Raw genomic sequence first — 21,046 nt, 5'->3', positions numbered from 1 at the left:
TTCTCCTCCTCTGGGTCCTCGGCTGTGTCTGCGAGCCGAGAATCCCACTTGCTCCTGCTTGATTGCAGGAGCAGAAGGTATAATCTCAGGCCATACTTGTGCTATTGGCCGAGATTAAAGCCCAGGACCAAGCATCATATATTTACCATGCTTGTTCCTTAAGGGGTTAAAGGGTAGCACATTTCCAATGAGGATAGATTTATGATGTCAGAGACCTGCCCAGTCAACTTATTAGGGGAAGACATACTTCCAGTGATACAAGCAATAATTGATAATACTCCAAATGATATTAGGGTTATTAGTCCCTTAATGAATCAGGAGTTAAGCACCATTTGTGTAGTTCTTATGGTTGCAGATTGTAATGAAAAATCTTTTCCCCCTATGTGTAACAAGTCTTTATGCAGGTACCCAAGGTGTTGTGAGTCCCCTCGCTGTCATGATCCCTCATGCAGCCATAAAAATACTGCATAGAGCACAAATTAAACATCCTTTAGCTAAATATGAGACCACCCTACTAGCACCCTCACATTACAATCAGGGCAGCTCTAAATCCAGCTCCATTACTTCTGCTAAATTTGGAAGTGGCAGAGGTAGGGGCGGCAAGGGTAGACCATGACATTAAATCTCAAGCACATAATTGTCTGGAATTAATGGAAAGTGAACTAGGGGTCTTGAAAATGTTGTTGAAACTCCCATTGCTAATACAAATTTTGAGTTTTTCATACATGGTTCCAGGTACCATGAAAATGGGCAAGAAAAATAGGCTATACAGGGGTATCCAACAATAAGGTAATTGGACAAAAACCACTCCCTTCCTGGGAAGTCTGCTCAGGAGGCAGAGTTGATGGCGCTCGTTGAATGTAAACTGGCTGAAGGTAAGACTGTTAATGTCTGCACCGATTCGAGGTACAGTTTGGAATCGCATTCGGGTAGACCAATCCAGAACGCGGAAGCAGTGTCTCAGTTGTACAGGCTTAAGCTCTTCCCAAATAGGAATCGAAGGACGGATGCAGCAGTCCTACTCCCACTTCATACATCAGACATTGCTATGGTTGCAACTGATTCAGGTTCGGATATCTCTTCTTTTTTTAAACATTTGTGTGAAGAATTTCTCACTACTTACCTCATTTTCGTTTGGCTGACCTGGATTTTGAGAGAAAGTTGGATGTCATTCAAACTCCCCCCAGTGAAGTTCATTTATTTCTCCTCTACATTCAAAGGAGTGCAAGGATTGCTTTTTGGGTGCTCGGTACTGAACATTATTTAACGTTTAAAACTACAGCTAAGAAGTTTTAGAATGAAGTAATTTGTACATATTGTGTACCAGAAGTCATTTATTAACCCTCTACTCAGAGCCACGCCTAATCCTACAGCTGAGTTGAGTCCTATAAAATTTTGCTTAGTAGGGCCTATACTTTCTCTGTTCTCAGCATGAGGATCTCACTTCCCACATGAGTGCTTTATATCAGTAGTTAACTGTCATTCATAAACGTGTATTTTCTTCGATTCCAGATCCAGATTCAAAAGAGAAGTCTCATAGTTTTGTTTTCAGGTGACTGGGTTGTCCTCAAATGGACATATCAGAAAAAGGTTAGAACCAAGATCTGATGGTCCATGCGATATCCAGTTGACAAGTGACACTTCAGTCAAATTGGAAGATAGAGACTATTGGATACATGCCAGCCGCTGCAAGAGAGTCCTCGTTCCTGAAAGACTCTTGTTACCAGTGCTATGTGCTGCTGCCGCACATACACAGACTCAATGATGTGATAAAGGTGATTGGAATCCGTTTCTGTTAACTCACAGCACACTTCTGGATGTTTAAACCTGTCAACCAGAGACTATCAAGTCTATGGAATGCACGTCACAGTGGAGGGGTCAGAGCCGTCAGAGCCCCCAAACAGTAAATCCAATTCACAGCAGATAAAGTGACAGCATCCCAGGCGTATTAGCAAAGTGTAGATTTTATTCCTCCATATAACTGCTACGTTTCGACCCTCTTGGGGTCTTTATCTTTGCTTGATAAAGACCCCAAGAGGGTCGAAACGTAGCAGTTATATGGAGGAATAAAATCTACACTTTGCTAATACGCCTGGGATGCTGTCACTTTATCTGCTGTGATAAAGGTGATTGGGACAGTAAGTTTGTTAAGAATCACGAAGTACTGGTTGTAACATTTGATGATGCAGAAAAACTGTTGAATGTGTGCTCATGCCCCTACAGCATCCTCTACGCCCTTTGTATGTCTATGCCTGCCCCCCTCCCCACCTGTGGAGGAGATCAGGTCATGATCATGAAGCATACCAATGGTTCCTCCTTAATCATACAGGCCTTTGTACCCTTGCTAGGCTTACACCTGACACCTTTGTGTTACCGCATGATGGTCTGTCATAAACGGTAAGTGCTGAACACACACCGCCGAGGCCACATGGTGAGCCTCATGTGATGTCTATGAACATGGCTAACAGGAATATGGTTTATTAGCCCATTCATACTACAGATGTAGAACAAGCAGTAGTATCTTGTTCCCCACTCCATTCTGTAATTTACTTGACACACGTATTCAGATAGTTTGGCACATGAACGGTGTAATATAAAGAGACAAATAAAGTGTCCCCCCAGCTGTCCAACATCAATCAGCTGCCATTCAGGACACTGGGAAAGCTGAGTTGACATCCTTCCCCTTTTGAATTTGCCCTTACTAGACAAGGTGATATATGGATAGATAGATATTAGACGGGTAGATAGATACCAGAGAGGTAGACAAATATAAGTTAGATAGATATTGTAAAGACTTGGCCTGTCAGACATTCTGTGTGTGTCTCAGTGGCTATTGTTATGTTAACCCATGCAGGATGAGATGGCTACCTTAGTCACATGTGGTTTGGCAAACTGCTGTGTAAGGGTTAAATGTAGAGATGAGCAAACGTACTCGTCCGAGCTTGATACTCGTTCGAGTATTAGCGTGTTCGAGATGCTCGTTACTCGAGACGAGTACCACGCGATGTTCGAGTTACTTTCACTTTCATCTCTGAGACGTTAGCGCGCTTTTCTGGCCAATAGAAAGACAGGGAAGGCATTACAACTTCCCCCTGCGACGTTCAAGCCCTATACCACCCCCCTGCTGTGAGTGGCTGGGGAGATCAGGTGTCACCCGAGTATATAAATCGGCCCCTCCCGCGGCTCGCCACAGATGCATTCTGACAGAGATCAGGGACAGTGCTGCTGATGCTGGAGCTGCTATAGGGAGAGCGTTAGGAGTTATTTTAGGCTTCAAGAACCCCAACGGTCCTTCTTAGGGCCACATCTAACCGTGTGCAGTAGTGTGGAGGCTGCTTTTTGCAGTGTTGCACTTTTTTTTTTGTATATCGGCCGTGCAGAGCATTGCGCCCTGCAGTAATTTTACATAGTGCAGGTCCAGTAGTGGTGAGGCAGGGACAGAAGACATATTTAGTGTATATAGGCAGTGGGCCTTTCCAAAAACATTTGGGAAAAAAAATCTATTTGGGCGGCCTGTGACCGTCCTGAGTGTACTGGGTCTCTGCTGGGGGTAGTTGTCCTAATTCATACGCAGCCAGCTAAGTGTTACAGCAGGCTTGCGCAAAATTCTTTCCTGGCTCTGCTGTACGTTCCGTAAGCGAAGTCAGCCTCCAACCACAGGCCAATAAGCGGCACATTTAATTACAGCGTTCTGTTTCTGCACTACTGGTAATACAGCATGCTGAGGGGTAGGGGTAGGCCTAGAGGACGTGGACGCGGGCGAGGACGCGGACGCCCAAGTCAGGGTGTGGGCACAGGCCGAGCCAGTGCGGTGGCCAGGGGTAGAGGCAGGGCCAGACCGAATAATCCACCAACTGTTTCCCAAAGCGCCCCCTCGCGCCATGCCACCCTGCAGAGGCCAAGGTGCTCTAAGGCAGGGGTCCCCAACCGCCGGGCCGCGGACCGGGGCCGGGCCGTTGGGTGTTTAGCGCCGGTCCGCGGCACCGCCGGGAACTTTTACTCTAAACACAAGGCCCGCGGGCCGAATTCGGCCCGCTGCCTTGTGCTATGTGGCCCGCGGCGTGCCGACGCCGCTGACCACCGAAGCGATTACCAGCGAGGGCGCCGCAGCTCCCCGCTGGTAATCGCGCTGATGCCGGCGCACACTGACGTCTGTGCAGCCAGGATACTCTTCCCCGAGTCCCCTGCTCATTAGTTCCGCAGGAGAGGACTCGGGGAGGAAGCGTTCCGGGCTGACGTCAGGGCAAGCAGACAGAGAGCGACAGCAGGGAGGAGGTAAGTATATGGGTTGGGGGGCTACTTATTACAGGGGAAGGGGCTGCCAATTACTGGGAGGGCTGGTTATTACTGGGGGAGCTACTTACTACTGGGGGACCTGCTTATTACTGGGGGGTTGGTTATTACTGGGGGGGGGGGCTACTTATTACAGGGGAAGGGGCTGCCTATTACTGGCTTGGGGGACCTGCTTATTGCTGGGGGGAACCTGCTTATTACTGGGGGGGGCTGCTTATTACTGGGGGGGGGGTGTTCTTATTACAGGGGAATGGGGTTGCTTATTACTGGGGGGGCTGGTTATTACTGGGGGGGACCTGGTTATTACTGGGGGGGGATTGCTTACTGGGGGGGATTGCTTATTACTGGGGTGGGCTGGGGGCTACTTATTACAGGGGAAGGGGCTGCTTATTACTGGGGAGGCTGCCTATTACTGGGGGGGCTGCCGCCTAGTACTTGGGGGGGGGGGCTGCCTATTACTTGGGGGGGGGCGCTGCCTATTACTGGGGGTGGGGCGCTGCCTATTACTGGGGGGGGGGGACCTGCTTATTACTGGGAGGGGGACCTGCTTATTACTGGGGGGGGGGACCTGCTTATTACAGGGGGAGGGGCTGCTAATTACTGAGAGGTGGGGGCTGTCTATTACTGAGGGATGGGGGCTGTCTATTACTGGGGGGGGGGAGATAAATTATATGCTGCCCTATGTGTGTGCTGGGGGGGGGGGGGAGATTATACACTGCCCTATGTGTGTACTGCCAGGACATTCTAATGTCATAACTAAATAAGAATGCACTAAACTCCAACCCCCTTCATAACCCCGCCCCCTATAACCAAAACCCCGCCCATGTCCCGCCCAACCCTGCCGGGCCTTGTAAAAATGGTCTTGCTTGAAGCCGGTCCCTGGTGCCAAAAAGGTTGGGGACCACTGCTCTAAGGTGTGGCAGTTTTTCACAGAGACGCCTGACGACCGACGAACAGTGGTGTGCAACCTTTGTCGCACCAAGATCAGCTGGGGAGCCACCACCACCAGCATGCGCAGACATATGATGGCCAAGCACCCCACAAGGTGGGACGAAGGCCGTTCACCGCCTCCGGTTTGCACCACTGCCTCTCCCCCTGTACCCCAACCTGCCACTGAGATCCAACCCCCCTCTGAGGACACAGGCACGAGTGCCTACCGGCCTGCACCCACACCCTCACCTCCGCTGTCCTAGGCCCCATCCAGCAATGTCTCTCAGCGCAGCGTCCAGACGTCTCTAGCGCAACTGTTTGAGCGCAAGCGCAAGTACGCCGCCACGCACCCGCACGCTCAAGCGTTAAACGTGCACATAGCCAAATTGATCAGCCTGGAAATGCTGCCGTATAGGCTTGTGGAAACGGAGGCTTTCAAAAGCATGATGGCGGCGGCGGCCCCGCGCTACTCGGTTCCCAGTCGCCACTACTTTTCCCGATGTGCCGTCCCAGCCCTGCACGACCACGTCTCCCGCAACATTGTACGCGCCCTCACCAACGCGGTTACTGCCAAGGTCCACTTAACAACGGACACGTGGACAAGCACAGGCAGGCAGGGCCACTATATCTCCCTGATGGCACATTGGGTGAATTTAGTGGAGGCTGGGACAGAGTCAGAGCCTGGGACCGCTCACGTCCTACCCACCCCCAGAATTGCGGGCCCCAGCTCGGTGCTGGTATCTGCGGCGGTGTATGCTTCCTCCACTAAACCACCCTCCTCCTCCTCCTCCTCCTCCAACGCAACCTCTGTCTCGCAATCAAGATGTGTCAGCAGCAGCAGCACGTCGCCAGCAGTCGGTGTCGCGCGGCGTGGCAGCACAGCGGTGGGCAAGCGTCAGCAGGCCGTGCTGAAACTACTCAGCTTAGGAGAGAAGAGGCACATGGCCCACGAACTGCTGCAGGGTCTGACAGAGCAGACTGACCGCTGGCTTGCGCCACTGAGCCTCCAACCGGGCATGGTCGTGTGTGACAACGGCCGTAACCTGGTGGCGGCTCTGCAGCTCGGCAGCCTCACGCACGTGCCATGCCTGGCCCATGTCTTTAATTTGGTGGTTCAAGTCCAAGACAGACGCTGCCACCCTGCTGACCCTGCAACATCGGTTTAATCTGCCAGTGCACCGACTGCTGTGCGACGTGCCCACACAGTGGAACTCTACGCTCCACATGTTGGCCAGACTCTATGAGCAGCGTAGAGCTATAGTGGAATACCAACTCCAACATGGGCGGCGTAGTGGGAGTCAGCCTCCTCAATTCTTTACAGAAGAGTGGGCCTGGTTGGCAGCCATCTGCCAGGTCCTTGGAAACTTTGAGGAGTCTACCCAGATGGTGAGCGGGGATGCTGCAATCATTAGCGTCACCATTCCTCTGCTATGCCTCTTGAGAAGTTCCCTGCAAAGCATAAAGGCAGACGCTTTGCACTCGGAAACGGAGGCGGGGGAAGACAGTATGTCGCTGGATAGTCAGAGCACCCTCATGTCTATATCTCAGCGCGTTGAGGAGGAGGGGGAGGAGCATGAGGAGGAGGGGGAAGAGACAGCTTGGCCCACTGCTGAGGGTACCCATGCTGCTTGCCTGTCATCCTTTCAGCGTGTATGGCCTGAGGAGGAGGAGGAGGAGGAGGAGGAGGATCCTGAAAGTGATCTTCCTAGTGAGGACAGCCATGTGTTGCGTACAGGTACCCTGGCACACATGGCTGACTTCATGTTAGGATGCCTTTCTCGAGACCCTCGCGTTACACGCATTCTGGCCACTACGGATTACTGGGTGCACACACTGCTCGACCCACGGTATAAGGAGAACCTTTCCACTCTCATACCCGAAGAGGAAAGGGGTTCGAGAGTGATGCTATACCACAGGACCCTGGCAGACAAACTGATGGTAACATTCCCATCCGACAGCGCTAGTGACAGAAGGTGCAGTTCCGAGGGCCAGGTAGCAGGGGAGGCGCAGAGATCAGGCAGCATGTACAGCGCAGGCAGGGGAACATTCTCCAAGGCCTTTGCCAGCTTTATGGCTCCCCACCAAGACTGTGTCACCGCTCCCCAGTCAAGGCTGAGTTGGCGGGAGCACTGTAAAAGGATGGTGAGGGAGTACATTGCCGATCGCACGACCATCCTCGGTGACGCCTCTGCCCCCTACAACTACTGGGTGTCAAAGCTGGACACGTGGCCTGAACTCGCGCTGTATGCCCTGGAGGTGCTTGCTTGTCCTGCGGCTAGCGTCTTGTCAGAGAGGGTGTTTAGTGCGGCTGGGGGAATCATCACGGATAAGCGTACCCGCCTGTCAACCGACAGTGCCGACAGGCTTACACTCATCAAGATGAACAAAGCCTGGATTTCCCCAGACTTCTCTTCTCCACCAGCGGACAGCAGCGATACGTAAGCAATACGTAGGCTGCACCCGCGGATGGAAGCATCGTTCTGTATCACCATCAAAAACGGGGACCTTTTTGCTTCATCAATCTGTGTATTCTATTCATCCTCCTCCTCCTGCTCCTCCTCCTGAAACCTGATGTAATCACGCTGAACGGGCAATTTTTCTTAGGCCCACAAGGCTCAGTCGTATAATTTTTGTAAACAATTTTTATACGTTTCAATGCTCATTAAAGCGTTGAAACTTGCACCTGAACCAATTTTTATTTTAACTGGGCTGCCTTCAGGCCTAGTTACCAATTAAGCCACATTAACCAAAGCGATTAATGGGTTTCACCTGCCCTCTTGGTTGGGCATGGGCAATTTTTCTCAGGTACATTAGTACTGTTGGTACACCAATTTTTTTGGGCCCTCGCCTACAGTGTAATCCAATTAATTTTTTGCCCACCTGCATTAAAGCTGACGTTACATCAGCTGTGCTGGGCACTGCAATGGGATATATTTATGTACCGCCAGTGGCTTCCTGGGACCCACCCATGCTGTCGGTCCACATGGACTTCCCATTAGGGAGATGTACATGCCTGTGTATACTTATAAAAAACTCGAGCCTGACTGGGGCATGCAGTTTGGGCCGAAGCCCACCTGCATTTAATTTGACGTTAGCTCTGCTGTTCAGGGCATTGCAATGGGATACATTTATGTACAGCGGGTGGGTTCCAGGGAGTCACCCATGCTGTGGGTGCACACAGAATTCCCATTGCGGAGTTGTACCTGCCTGTGACTATTTATAAAAAAACGCAGTCTGACTGGGGCATGCAGACACCTTGACAGAATGAATAGTGTGTGGCACATAGGTTCCCCATTGCTATGCCCACGTGTGCAGCTCCTGATGGCGGTGGCACAGGATTATATTTCTCATTGCTTCTGTACAGCATTGTGGGCTATCGTCCTGCCCCTTTTAAAGAGGGTCACTGCCTAGCCGTGCCAACCCTCTGCAGTGTGTGCCTGCGGTTCCTCCTCATGGCAGACGCACTTATAAATAGACATGAGTGTGGCGTGGCATGAGAGCAGCTGAAGGCTGCGCAGGGACACTTTGGTGTTTGCTGTGGACACTGGGTCGTGCGGGGGGGGGGGGGGGGTTGGGCAGCATGTAACCCAGGAGAAGTGGCAGCGGAGTGTCATGCAGGCAGTGATTGTGCTTTGTTGGAGGTAGTGTGGTGCTTAGCTAAGGTATGCATTGCTAATGAGGGCTTTTCAGAAGTAAAAATTGTTGGTGGGGGGGGCACTCTTGCCGCTATTGTGGCTTAATAGTGGGACCTGTGAACTTGAGATGCAGCCCAACATGTAGCCCCTCGCCTGCCCTATCCGTTGCTGTGTCGTTCCCATCACTTTCTTGAATTGCCCAGATTTTCACAAATGGAAACCTTAGCGAGCATCGGCGATATACAAAAATGCTCGGGTTGCCCATTGACTGCAATGGGGTTCGTTACTCAAAACGAGCCCTCGAGCGTCGCGAAAATTTCGTCTCGAGTAACGAGCACCCGAGCATTTTGGTGCTCGCTCATCTCTAGTTAAATGCTTTTCAGCATCCAGGAAAGCTGAGTGCTGAAAAACCTTTGAAGTAGACTTCAGCTAGAAAATGTGTATACTAGCAGATAAGGACAGGGAACTTCCCCGCCCCATTTCCTAAAGGCCATAACCAGCTGACCTGATAACTTTTGGAGGCAAAGTTAACAAAGGACAGGGCTCAAGACAAAGAAAAAATGGAATTTAGAAATTATAAAAGATCTGTACGTCGCAGCCCACTGAAAATGATATTTTGTGAAATGTTGCATCACCGTGAATAAGATGCAGGGACTCCCATCTTTGCACAAAGGCTCAGAAACCGAGAATCGCATATCTTGGACGGGATACACCCAAAGCACTCAGGTGTGGGCTCAAAACGCACGTAAACTCATGAGAGGAAGCGTCGTCGTCATATTTTCGGTGTGGGTCACACCCACATGGAGTTATGAAGAAAATATGTATTCCAGGGATTATGTGTTCCAAGGTAAGCCAGACGCCCACGGGGGCTGGAAGGAACTAAATGGAAGTACCCCAGTGAGAGTTTAAAATTCACACACGGACGTGTGATCAGGGTCGGCCACTTGGAGGACACTTACGAGAGGACTGTTCGGATTTCCTGGCGAGACTCCACGCCAAAGAATGGTAACACCTTTTATTTTAATCCCTGTTATTTTACTGTCTGGGATATCATATGTAACTCTCTTTCCGTTTATCTTGTAACATCATTTTTGTATTTTTCTATAAATAAGCACTGCTCTTTTTTTTGAGAATTAAACTTTAAAATAATTAGTGAGTCTCATCCGTGTTAACACGAGACAAAATTCTCCGAAGATCGTATTCATAAATCGGGTTCTAGTTTACCTTTAAGAAATTGGTGGTGGCAGCTGTATGCATATTGTATAGCTCTGGAGTGCTATTATCCACAGATCAGGTGGATAATTTGAGCTTTCGCTTTGCATGCATGCAGAAGCCTGGGAAAGCTGGGTACAAATCAGCCTGTATTCTAACAACTGCCAGCTTGCAATACTGCAGAGTGATTGAGGACAGAGGCAGGATCGATAGGTATCGTCCTATCCACTTTCCTCTTGTCCAGTGCAGGACAAGTTGGTTTACAGTGCAGGGCCAGGCAGATTGCTGTAGAATTGTGGCTGTGGCTCATGATTGCTTGTCCGGTGTCTCGGAAAGTTGGGTACCAGTCACTCCACAATCTAAAGCCTCACTGTACGTGACAAACAGGACAATTAGAAGTTTACAAGGATGTTTACGAGGCCTGAAGAATAAAAGCTGTGATTGATCTTCACTCACACACGTGTGTATTCAGGGGAAGACAGCTGATTAAAGTTTGTTGTATGACCAAATAGTAAAACAGATGATAAAGAGTTCTTCATTTCATGCTCTATACATATATTTAGCCTTAAGGACTAATGCGTTTCCTGCGGCGGAAATCCGCAGCTATTAGGTTCTATTGAACCTAATAGCTTTCTGCCTTCCAATGCTCACGCTGCGGAATTCTACTTCAAATTTCCACATTGTGAAAGAAATTGCGCCATGTTCTATCTTCCGCGGAAATACGTGTGGCCGGCTTCCATTGCAGTCAATGGAAGCTGTCTGTCCTGCGATATTTCCGCTGTGAGCACAGTGGAAGTATCGCAGTAATACGCGTCACCGCCCACTGCGTCATGCGTGCCGGACAGGGCTCTCGCAGCAGATCCGGAGAGATGACTATGGGTTCTCTGGGGGGCTCCGTGTCGGACCCCGTTGCGATATTCCGCTGGCGGAGTCCGACACAGCCGTGGGCAGGAGGCCTAACTAAGCTCCAGTAACTGATTAATGATCGCCAAACACTGCCAGCTGGCAAGCTCAGGAATGCTTACAGATTAACCAATTAACAATCCCAGAAACAGTTATCAAACAAACATCGCTGTTTTTTTATTGTCAAGAAGGACTATAAATACTTGTGCTTATTAACAAATAAACGGAATTAGTGGTGATTACAGCAGCTCGCATTTAACCCCTGATCTGGAACACAATAATATATCTGTAGCGCTTCAGTGCATTGACAACGCACATGGAGGGGGCGGCCCAGCTGCCGGTGATAACCTGCCGCATGTCTTATCTGTGGTGGATTTCTTCCATATTTACTGCGGAGTTCACTCATTGCAATTGAAAGAGTAAATCGGCTGCAAGTAAAGTACTGAAATATATTCTGAAGTTGTGAAATTATATGTTTTCGTACCACGGTATAAAGATAACAACTATGTAATTCGTCCCTGAGAACGCTCTGCGCAGACACTGAAGCAGCAGGGGATGCTGCGAGATTTCAACTCTGAAGTCAAAAGATGACACTGGGAGTAATCAGAAGATAGTGATTGTTCACATCTAATAAATGATGATGAGAATTGTGAGATACGTTTGGCGTGTGGCGTTGACTCACAATAGTAACAAGAATTGCTTCGGGCAGACAAAGAATCACCATAGATCTCCAGCTGATTGTTCCTAGCAAGAGAAACCAAGTAATCTTGTAGATATGACACCTTTTAATAGCCAACAAAAGTACATGATGTTATTGCAAGCTTTCAAACCAACACAGTGCTCTTCGGGCTTAATGAAATAGATCCAAAGAGGCATATATATATATATATATATATATATATATATATATATATATATATATATATATATATATATATATATATATATATATATATATATATACACACACACACACACACACACGCACACATCTTTATGACAAGGAACAGACATGGATGTGATTAATTTGCATGTAAAAGAATACCACAACAGGAGGAGTAGAGAAATAAATGCATACCTAAATAATCCACTGGTAAGGATATGAAGGTTTTGTGGTCCCTGAATTAGTGTTAGGAGGTCACTAGGTCAATTAATCGGTTTTCGGTGTAGGGATGTCTGTATTGAGTTTTTAAAATCTTTATGGGGGTGTCCAAAAAGTTGATTTCAGTATACGAGTAGCTTAATGTCAGGTTTATGGTGGGGTGGAATGCATTGAATTTCTCATGGAATTTTATTACTTCTGGTTCGGTGTTAGTCCAGAGATTATGATGTCATCAATGTAGCTGAAGTAGGCCAATGGTTTCCTGGAGCAGGAGGCCAGAAAGTCACTCTCCAGTTTTGCCATGTAAAAGTTGGCATATTGCGGTGCCATTTTACTGCCCATGGCGGTTCCAGTGAACCAGTTCCACAGGACAAAAACTGAAAGCGAGGATGAGATCTCATCGCCACATAATTAAAGAGAGAAAGACATAATTACTTGTGGCTGAGCACTTCTCTAGTCACGGACACTACATAAAACACATGAAAGTTCTTATACTTAAAGGCAATTTCAAGTCACAAAGCCAAAGAAGAATTTGGGAATACAAATTTATAACAACTTTCAACAGAGGGTTAAATTCTTCACGAAGATTCACACGTGACTGGGAAGTATGAGAACTCTATAGATCAGATAACACTCTGGCCTGGTGACCCCCTAACACTAATTCAGGGACCATAAAACCTTCACATTCTTACTAGTGGACTATTTAAGTATTTATTTATTTCTCTACTCATCCTGTTGTGGAATTCTTTTAAAGGGGTTGTCTCGCGAAATCAAGTGGGGTTATACACTTCTGTATGGCCATATTAATGCACTTTGTAATATCGATCGTGCATTAAATATGAGCCATACAGAAGTTATTCACTTACCTGCTCCGTTGCTGGCATCCCCGTCGCCATGGTTCCGTCTAACTTCGGTGTCTTCTTGCTTTTTTAGACGCTCTTGTGCAGATGGATCTTCTCCCTTCGGCTGGTCTTGGAAGCATCGGCGTCAGGAGGCTGGAACTGGCACACGTCATGGGGCGGAGCTACGCGATGACGCGTACAAGGGGGCGGAGCCAAAACGCCGATGCTTCCAAGACCAGCCGAAGGGAGAAGATCCATCTGCGCAAGCGCGTCTAAAAAAGCAAGAAGACACCGAAGTTAGACGGAACCATGGCGACGGGGACGCTAGCAACGGAGCAGGTAAGTGAATAACTTCTGTATGGCTCATATTTAATGCACGATGTATATTACAAAGTGCATTAATATTGCCATACAGAAGTGTATAGACCCACTTGATTTCGCGAGACAACCCCTTTAAGTGCAAATCAATCACATCCATGTCTGTGCCTTGTCATGTGTGTGTGTGTATATGTATGTGTATATATATATATATATACACACACACACACATGCATACCTTTTTGGATCTATTTCATTATGCCTGAGGAAGAATCCGAATACTGGGAGTTTCGAAACCTCGCAATAGCATCATGTACTTTTGTTGGCTATTTAAAGGTATCCTATCTACTAGATTACTTGGTTTCTCTTGCTGGGAACAATCACATTTTGGTCTACTGGCTAACACCGTACCACACTTTTCTCCAGCTGACATGCAGGCTGGAGCTTCATCCCTTTCACATAAAAAGCCCCAGAACCGTTCATAGCAGTGTGCTGAGACTCCTATTCCCACCAGCCTGTTTATAGGCATAGAGAATAAGTGACTCACAGCACTGAGGGCGTCTGCCCTTAGTAAAGATGGCCGCTTACTTCCGCACTCACGGCAGACATTCCGCAGTATGAATGGACACGTCACAGCCAATCAGCGGTCGACAACTATCCCGCATCCGCACTTGACGTGTCCCGGGCATCAGCCAATAGGAGAACGTGACGTGTAACAGGCAGGCACATCCAGCCAATCACTACGTGCAGCGTGGAACCGGCCTGACTAATAGGGGTGAGGCGGCGGGGGCGGGAGGGGGTTGCTAGGAGAAGCAGGGCTGGAGTTACCGGTGAGCTCAGTGTGAGAGGAAGCGGCGGACCACGATGAGGACTGTGTGCGTCCTGACGGTAACCGGCATCCTGCTGCTCCTGCCCGGCCGGGGCCAGACGCTGAGAGCGGGAGAGTGCGAGGGTGAGTGGCACATTGTTACAGGGGGTCTGTAGTGGTAAATGGGCGCACGTTGGGGGTCTGTGATGACAGGTGAGGGGGACTGTAGTTATAAATAAGAGGGCACGTTATTAGGGGAGGGGGGAGTCTGTTGTGATAAAGGGAGGAGGGGGGGCAGATTATTATGGGGGTGGTTTGTTATGACTGTTGAGGTTATTTGGGGGGGGATCTGACTAGCTCTCCTGTTGATGCCTGATCTGCGGGGTCCTAGGGGTCCCCTACTCCCTACAGTTGGCCCTACAGAGCTCAAGCTGTCCACAGCAGAAGCCCCTGATAGTTGTAACCTAGCGTGTTTTGGGGGTCTCTAGAGTCCTGTAGATGGTGCAGGTGTCGGCCTGCGAGGGGATTCGGGGGTCTCCCCAGGATACCACCGGACATCCTAGTTGAGCTGTGATGATGTGTTCGTGTGATTTGCGCCGGATCTGACGCCATGTTTGTTCCTTGCAGTGTGCGTATCGTTTCTGAGTCGCTTCTATCAGTCCCTTAAAGAGAAGAACGTGGAGTTCACGGCGGCCGCGGTGGACAAGGAGCTGCTCAAGTCATGTGACGCCGCCAAGGGGAAAGAGAACAGATTTGTATGTACCGTGTGAATGGCGCCCAACAGCTCCGTCGCTGTCCTGTAGTAACAATGTGCGGGGTATACACAATGTCATCCATGGCTCTCGGCTCCCGCAGAGCGGCGGGTCTCCACGCTACGTGGTGTTGGGAGCGGCGGATCAGGAATCCTGGCCGGCCATCGGTGGTCACCCAGCTCTCCCAGAGGAGGAATAGAATCTTATGACTCTGTGGTCCGTCTGAGCGGAGAGCGACATTTATCAGTCAATGGCGACCAGCGCAAATTACACATGAGCTGACGGTCTATCTACGGCACACGTAGCCTGAAGGCCTGATCCTCGTTGGGGGTTATTTGCCCCGACGGATCATCTAGTCTTCTGCAGATGAGGCTTAAAGGGGTCTTTCCATCTCAGCTTTTCATGGCCGATATGAAAAACCCGTCACTCCACCCGACCGCCTGTCGGAAAATGCTGAGCCCTGATTTCGTAGCTCTCATTGAAATGAAGGAGAGCCTCTGAGGCTGTAGGGCGGTCCGCTACCTCCTATTCACCTCAGTGCGCGCTACGGAAACGCCGCTTGCTCTTGCCGTGAGTGGTGGCCGGTAAACATAGCAGCGGTTTCCCATCTTGGGTTTGGAAAGCGGACATGGGAACGTCCCTTTAATTAATGAAACGTTCATTAACCGTTCTACTATACATATGTATGTATTCCTCACAGTCTCTGCTTGCTGTCAGTGAAGGGAAATCTTATTTATTTTTACGTCCAAAGCCTGAAAATCCCTCTTGTCACCGACCGGTTCACACCGCGTGCGGAAAATAGTCGGGCATGGAAATGTAAAGTGTATTAGAAATCTGCAGGACAGGACGGACTCTTAAAGGGGTTCTGTCATAAGAAAAAAAATCAGTACTTGCCTATTCCTCCCCGTCAGTCTTCTTACCAGATCTTCTCCTCACTGATCTTCTGAGCCCTCCGGGTCACCTCACCTCCAGCCGGCTGGATCCTCTTCCTGTTTTGGAGCGTCCAGTAGCTGCAGTTCCCTTCCTGCAGGGCAATGAATGCAACATGTTGCCGCCAGTGTTTTCTTTTATAGTATATGAAACACTAGTGCTGAGACATCATGCATGCACAGTCGCGCTAAAGCAGGCTGCTGAAGATTCGGCATTCCCTTGTAGGCAGTGAACGCCACATCACTAGTGACCGGGCACTGCCTGCAGGAAGCAGAATGCCAGCGATGTACGCCTCATCACAGGAAGAGGAGGATCCGGCCGGCAGGAGGGGAGGTGACCCAGGGGACTGGAGGAGCCAGGAGAAGATCTGGTAAGAAGACTGACGGGGAGGAATAGGTAAGTATAGAATTTTTCTTTTTTCCTTTTTTAATAACTGAACCCCTTTCAAGTAAATGACAACTTACAATTTCATGTTTTGGTCCCAAAGTCTACGCTGATTAATTTTCCTAAACTATCTTTACACTGTAAACAGCTCAGTTTAGCTGATACAGAGCTCCAAATCCTGGACATAGTTTATCATATGACTTTGTTTACCAACAACCATACATACAGCCACCACTAAGGGGACCTCACTTTATACACAGCCACCACCAGGGGGACCTCACTGTGTACACATACATACAGCCACCACCAGGGGGACCTCACTGTGTACACATACATACAGCCACCACTAGGGGGACCTCACTTTATACACAGCCACCACCAGGGGGACCTCACTGTGTACACATACATACAGCCACCACCAGGGGGACCTCACTGTGTACACATACATACAGCCACCACTAGGGGGACCTCACTTTATACACAGCCACCACCAGGGGGACCTCACTGTGTACACATACATACAGCCACCACCAGGGGGACCTCACTGTGTACACATACATACAGCCACCACTAGGGGGACCTCACTTTATACACAGCCACCACTAGGGGGACCTCACGGTATACACCTACATACAGCCACCACTAGGGGGACCTCACGGTATACACCTACATACAGCCACCACTAGGGGGACCTCACGGTATACACCTACATACAGCCACCACTAGGGGGACCTCACGACATACAGCCACCACTAGGGGGACCTCACGATATACACCTACATACAGCCACCACTAGGGGGACCTCACGGTATACACCTACATACAGCCACCACTAGGGGGACCTCACGATATACACCTACATACAGCCACCACTAGGGGGACCTCACGGTATACACCTACATACAGCCACCACTAGGGGGACCTCACGGTATACACCTACATACAGCCACCACTAGGGGGACCTCACGGTATACACCTACATACAGCCACCACTAGGGGGACCTCACGGTATACACCTACATACAGCCACCACTAGGGGGACCTCACGGTATACACCTACATACAGCCACCACTAGGGGGACCTCACTGCATACACATGCATGCAGCCACTGATGGGCGGGGGGGGTCCTTACTGTATACGCATACATGCAGCCACTGCTTTTGGGATCCTTACTGGATATGCATGCAGCCACCACTAGGGGGGACTTTACTGGATACGCATGCATGCAGCCACCACTAAAGGGGGGAGGGGGGGAGACAGATTTCTAGAACATTCCTTGTTGGTCATGACCTCTAACCTTCAGATTTTGCCTCTTCAGTGCTATTACATCGGAGCCACCAGTGACGCAGCCACAAAGATCACCAATGAGGTTTCCAAGCCGCTAAGTAACCACATCCCAGCTGAGAAGATCTGTGAGAAGTTAAAGAAGAAGGACAGTCAGATCTGTGATCTGAAATATGGTGAGTGCAGCATGCAGGGGTGCGGGTACCCGGGAGGGGGCAAGGGGTCCGGGTACATGGCAGGGGGGAGGGGGCAGGGGTGTGGGTACACGGCAGGGGGGAGGGGGCAGGGGTGTGGGTACACGGCAGGGGGGAGGGGGCAGGGGTGTGGGTACACGGCAGGGGGGAGGGGGCAGGGGTGTGGGTACACGGCAGGGGGAGGGGGCAGGGGTGTGAGTACACGGCAGGGGGAGGGGACAGGGGTGTGGGTACACGGCAGGGGGGAGGGGACAGGGGTGTGGGTACACGGCAGGGGGGAGGGGTCCGGGTACACAGCAGGGGTCCCGGTATGAGCTCTCCATTCTCTCCACAGACAAGCAGATAGACCTGAGCACGGTGGACCTGAAGAAACTGCGAGTGAAGGAACTGAAGAAAATCCTGGACGACTGGGGTGAGACCTGCAAGGGCTGTGCGGAAAAGTCTGACTACATTCGCAAGATCAACGAGCAGATGCCCAAGTATGCTCCCAATGCAGCAAATGCACGGACGGACCTCTGATCATTGACTCCTGCACTGACCCCTGGTGCTCAGACTGGACCCCTATATTAGTTCTATTTACTTTTTTTTTTTAAAATAGAGATATTTTTTTCTTTTCTGTTCTTGAGGATCCCGGACGCCTGGTCGCTAGCGGAGAACGCAGTTCACGGTTATTCCTTTGTGCTGTGGCCGTTTACAGCGGTGGTTTATTATATAGTTTTTGTTTCCTTCGAGTGGTATTTTTTTTCTATGAAAATAAAAGAATCCGCTCTGTGTCCTGCTGCGCGTGTCATGGCCCGTGGAGAGCAGCGGCGGCGCCGCACTGATCTGCACCTCATCAGAAATGCACCCGAAGATATGAGTCTACCTGCTGCCCACTATCACTTCTGTAGCTCTATCCAACAGTTGCTAGCTGGATGTCATCAGTATTTCAGTCGGTAGCAGCACTGTAGATATGCCGCCATAAGCGGGGACAGGGCCTGGCGCAGATATCGCAGGAGGAGACTTGTTTTGCCCGCACTCCTCTTTATGTATTACTGATGCTTGTAGAAAAATATTCTTCTAGGGCAGCAAAGAAAAAAAATTGTATTAAAAATGAAATGCCCCGCAGTGGTGGCAACGCAGCACTCTGCTACACTCCTTCATCGTACGGTGCGGGGAGAGCGCGGCAGAGCAAACTGTGTGCATCTCCAACAGCAAGGAGTAAATTCCTTACGTTACTTATTATGTATGACATGCAGTTATGAATCGACTGTTACATCATATCCTATATTCCAGAGCTGCATTCACAATTCTGCTTGCATAGAGCATCCATCAGCCTTGAACTGAGAAGACATCCAATAATGTGTTGCTCTGACTGGACCGCTGCTCAGTTGATGCAGATATCTTCCATGTCTCTCGGACAGAACGCTTGTGGGAAGCAGCAGTGAGCGCTCACAACGGAGCAGCAGAATTGTGGATGCAACTCGGCAAAGCATTTACTCAGGATCTCCGAGGATGTCACTAAGTGCTGATCCTACACCGAGCTGCACGCTTCTCTGCTGACTGTTGTTTTACACCAGGGAGACCGTGGCCCTACTCCTTGCCGGTCACAGTTTTTCATGGTTTGTGTGTGGTGTTGCTAACATTAAATATCACAGATTCTGTCCACTCCGTTATATACCGGCTCGGCTTCTATTTCCTGATCTGAGCAGATGCAGCAGCTTATCAGTTCCAGAGATAAACGTTTTTGTTTTTTCACACTATTGATGGTCTATCTTCGGGAAATGTCTTCAATAGGTGATCAATGGTGTCTGCCACTTGGGCTCCCCACCTGTCGTCTCACGTTCATTGGTCACAGGGCCTGAGAACAGCTCAGTCCTATTCAATTGACCGGGACTGAGATGCACTACCAGGCACAGCTGCTGGACAGTGCATATTGCTGTGCCTAGTAAGGACTGAAGTGACCGTGACGTTCCCCTGAGTGCTGGTGTCCCTTCAATTAGCTGATTGGTGGGAATGTTGAGCAATTGACCCCTGCTGATCCTCCATTGATGACCTATCCTGAGGATGGGTTGTGTCAGAAAACTCTTTTTAGGGTATGTTTTCATGTAGTGGGATTTTCACATGCAAAACAGAGTGAAAATCTGACCCATCGATGTGGATTCTGACTCAAAATTAGCTATGCTTCTACAACTGAATTCGGAAGAAGCTGCGCTCCCCCTCACATCCAAAGTCTTCGTATTCTTGGCGCTTCCTTCACTTAGCAGTCTCTAGTGACTGCAGCATCGGTGGCCTCTTCCGCAGCCTCTGACTAGTGTTGCTACGCTCCCTAGAGGCCGCCGGGTGCCTGATGAAGAAAGTGATAAGAGCGCAAAGACTCTTGGTGAGGGGGAGCACGGTATCTTGTTAAATCAACTGCGGAAGCACAGCGAATTTCAAATCAAATATCTACATGTAAAGATACCCTTAAGATGGGTCAATCAGAAAATAGTTGTAGGAAGGATTACTGATGCATTATATAACGTTGCACTGCTTGGCTAAAAGCTGGGCTCCCTACAGTGTGAGGGTACATTTACATGGGCCAACTAGCGGCCGAAAAATCACTGAAATGAGCGCTTTATTTATTCATTTTAAATCAGCAATTCTTCCGTGCAAATGTGGGATCTGACGGCACTGAGGGAGAAATCGCTCATTAGTCGCTTAGTTTCAGCTCACTGTAATGAAGTGACTAGTCCACAACTTGTCTTTGTGTAAGCAGTGCATGGAGGTGGGCGCAGGAAGAGATCTATGGCTCCACTTCCATTCACTCAACAACTCTCACCCCTGAGTGGAAGCACAGAAGCGATGATCGGTACGATAACTGTTCAGCACTTCTGCACCTGACAGTTCTGTGTAAAAGTACCTTAAGGTCTTGTGATATGCGCCATTCTTGCATTATAGCAGTGGTCCCGGACTCCCCAAGGTATGGCTATATGCACTGGCTACCATGACAATCACATCAGTTATCTTACTGACATTTTCCTATACCCGAGTTTGACGGTATGTTACCAATGTGTCACGTTTCAAACTGAAATATCAATCTGCAAATATAGCTCATCCCCATACTCTATGTATCCTAACCTTCGTTAGCAGGCTGCTGAGTTTCCCTAGTTCATGCAGTACCTATGAATGGTCTGAGGATGGAGCTGGTGCTCCACGGCCACATGCACAATCTGAATATTATAACATTACACTGTGATGTGATACGTAGGGTTATATTAACCCTTGTTGTTATCTGCAGCGGCTCTTGAAGGGTTCATTGTATAAATCGAGCAGGATGCGTGTCACACATTACAATTCCCTGCTGCAGCCCTCTTACCTGCAGTACGTTACTCTTGAGCGTTCGTAGGGACCCTATCAGAACAAATGTGCTATGTCTGATACTATAAGCAGCTTCACTACCTGGCTCCTCCACTTTCCTTCATCTGATGCTCCTACCA

General features: G+C 49.4%; 1 protein-coding gene across 1 annotated transcript; it reads left to right on the top strand.

The window, feature by feature from the left end:
* Positions 1-14,022: 14,022 nt before the first annotated feature.
* LOC136621408 (mesencephalic astrocyte-derived neurotrophic factor-like) lies at positions 14,023-19,243 on the top strand. The gene is made up of 4 exons (XM_066596894.1): positions 14,023-14,187; positions 14,671-14,798; positions 17,429-17,570; positions 17,923-19,243. The coding sequence occupies exons 1-4, from the start codon at positions 14,100-14,102 to the stop codon at positions 18,105-18,107; spliced, it is 543 nt and encodes a 180-aa protein (XP_066452991.1). The 5' UTR covers positions 14,023-14,099; the 3' UTR covers positions 18,108-19,243.
* Positions 19,244-21,046: the final 1,803 nt, after the last annotated feature.

This window comes from Eleutherodactylus coqui, chromosome 3 (genome assembly GCF_035609145.1).
Source record: "Eleutherodactylus coqui strain aEleCoq1 chromosome 3, aEleCoq1.hap1, whole genome shotgun sequence".
Classification (NCBI taxonomy): domain Eukaryota; kingdom Metazoa; phylum Chordata; class Amphibia; order Anura; family Eleutherodactylidae; genus Eleutherodactylus; species Eleutherodactylus coqui.
This window is presented reverse-complemented; position numbering and strand designations above follow the sequence as displayed.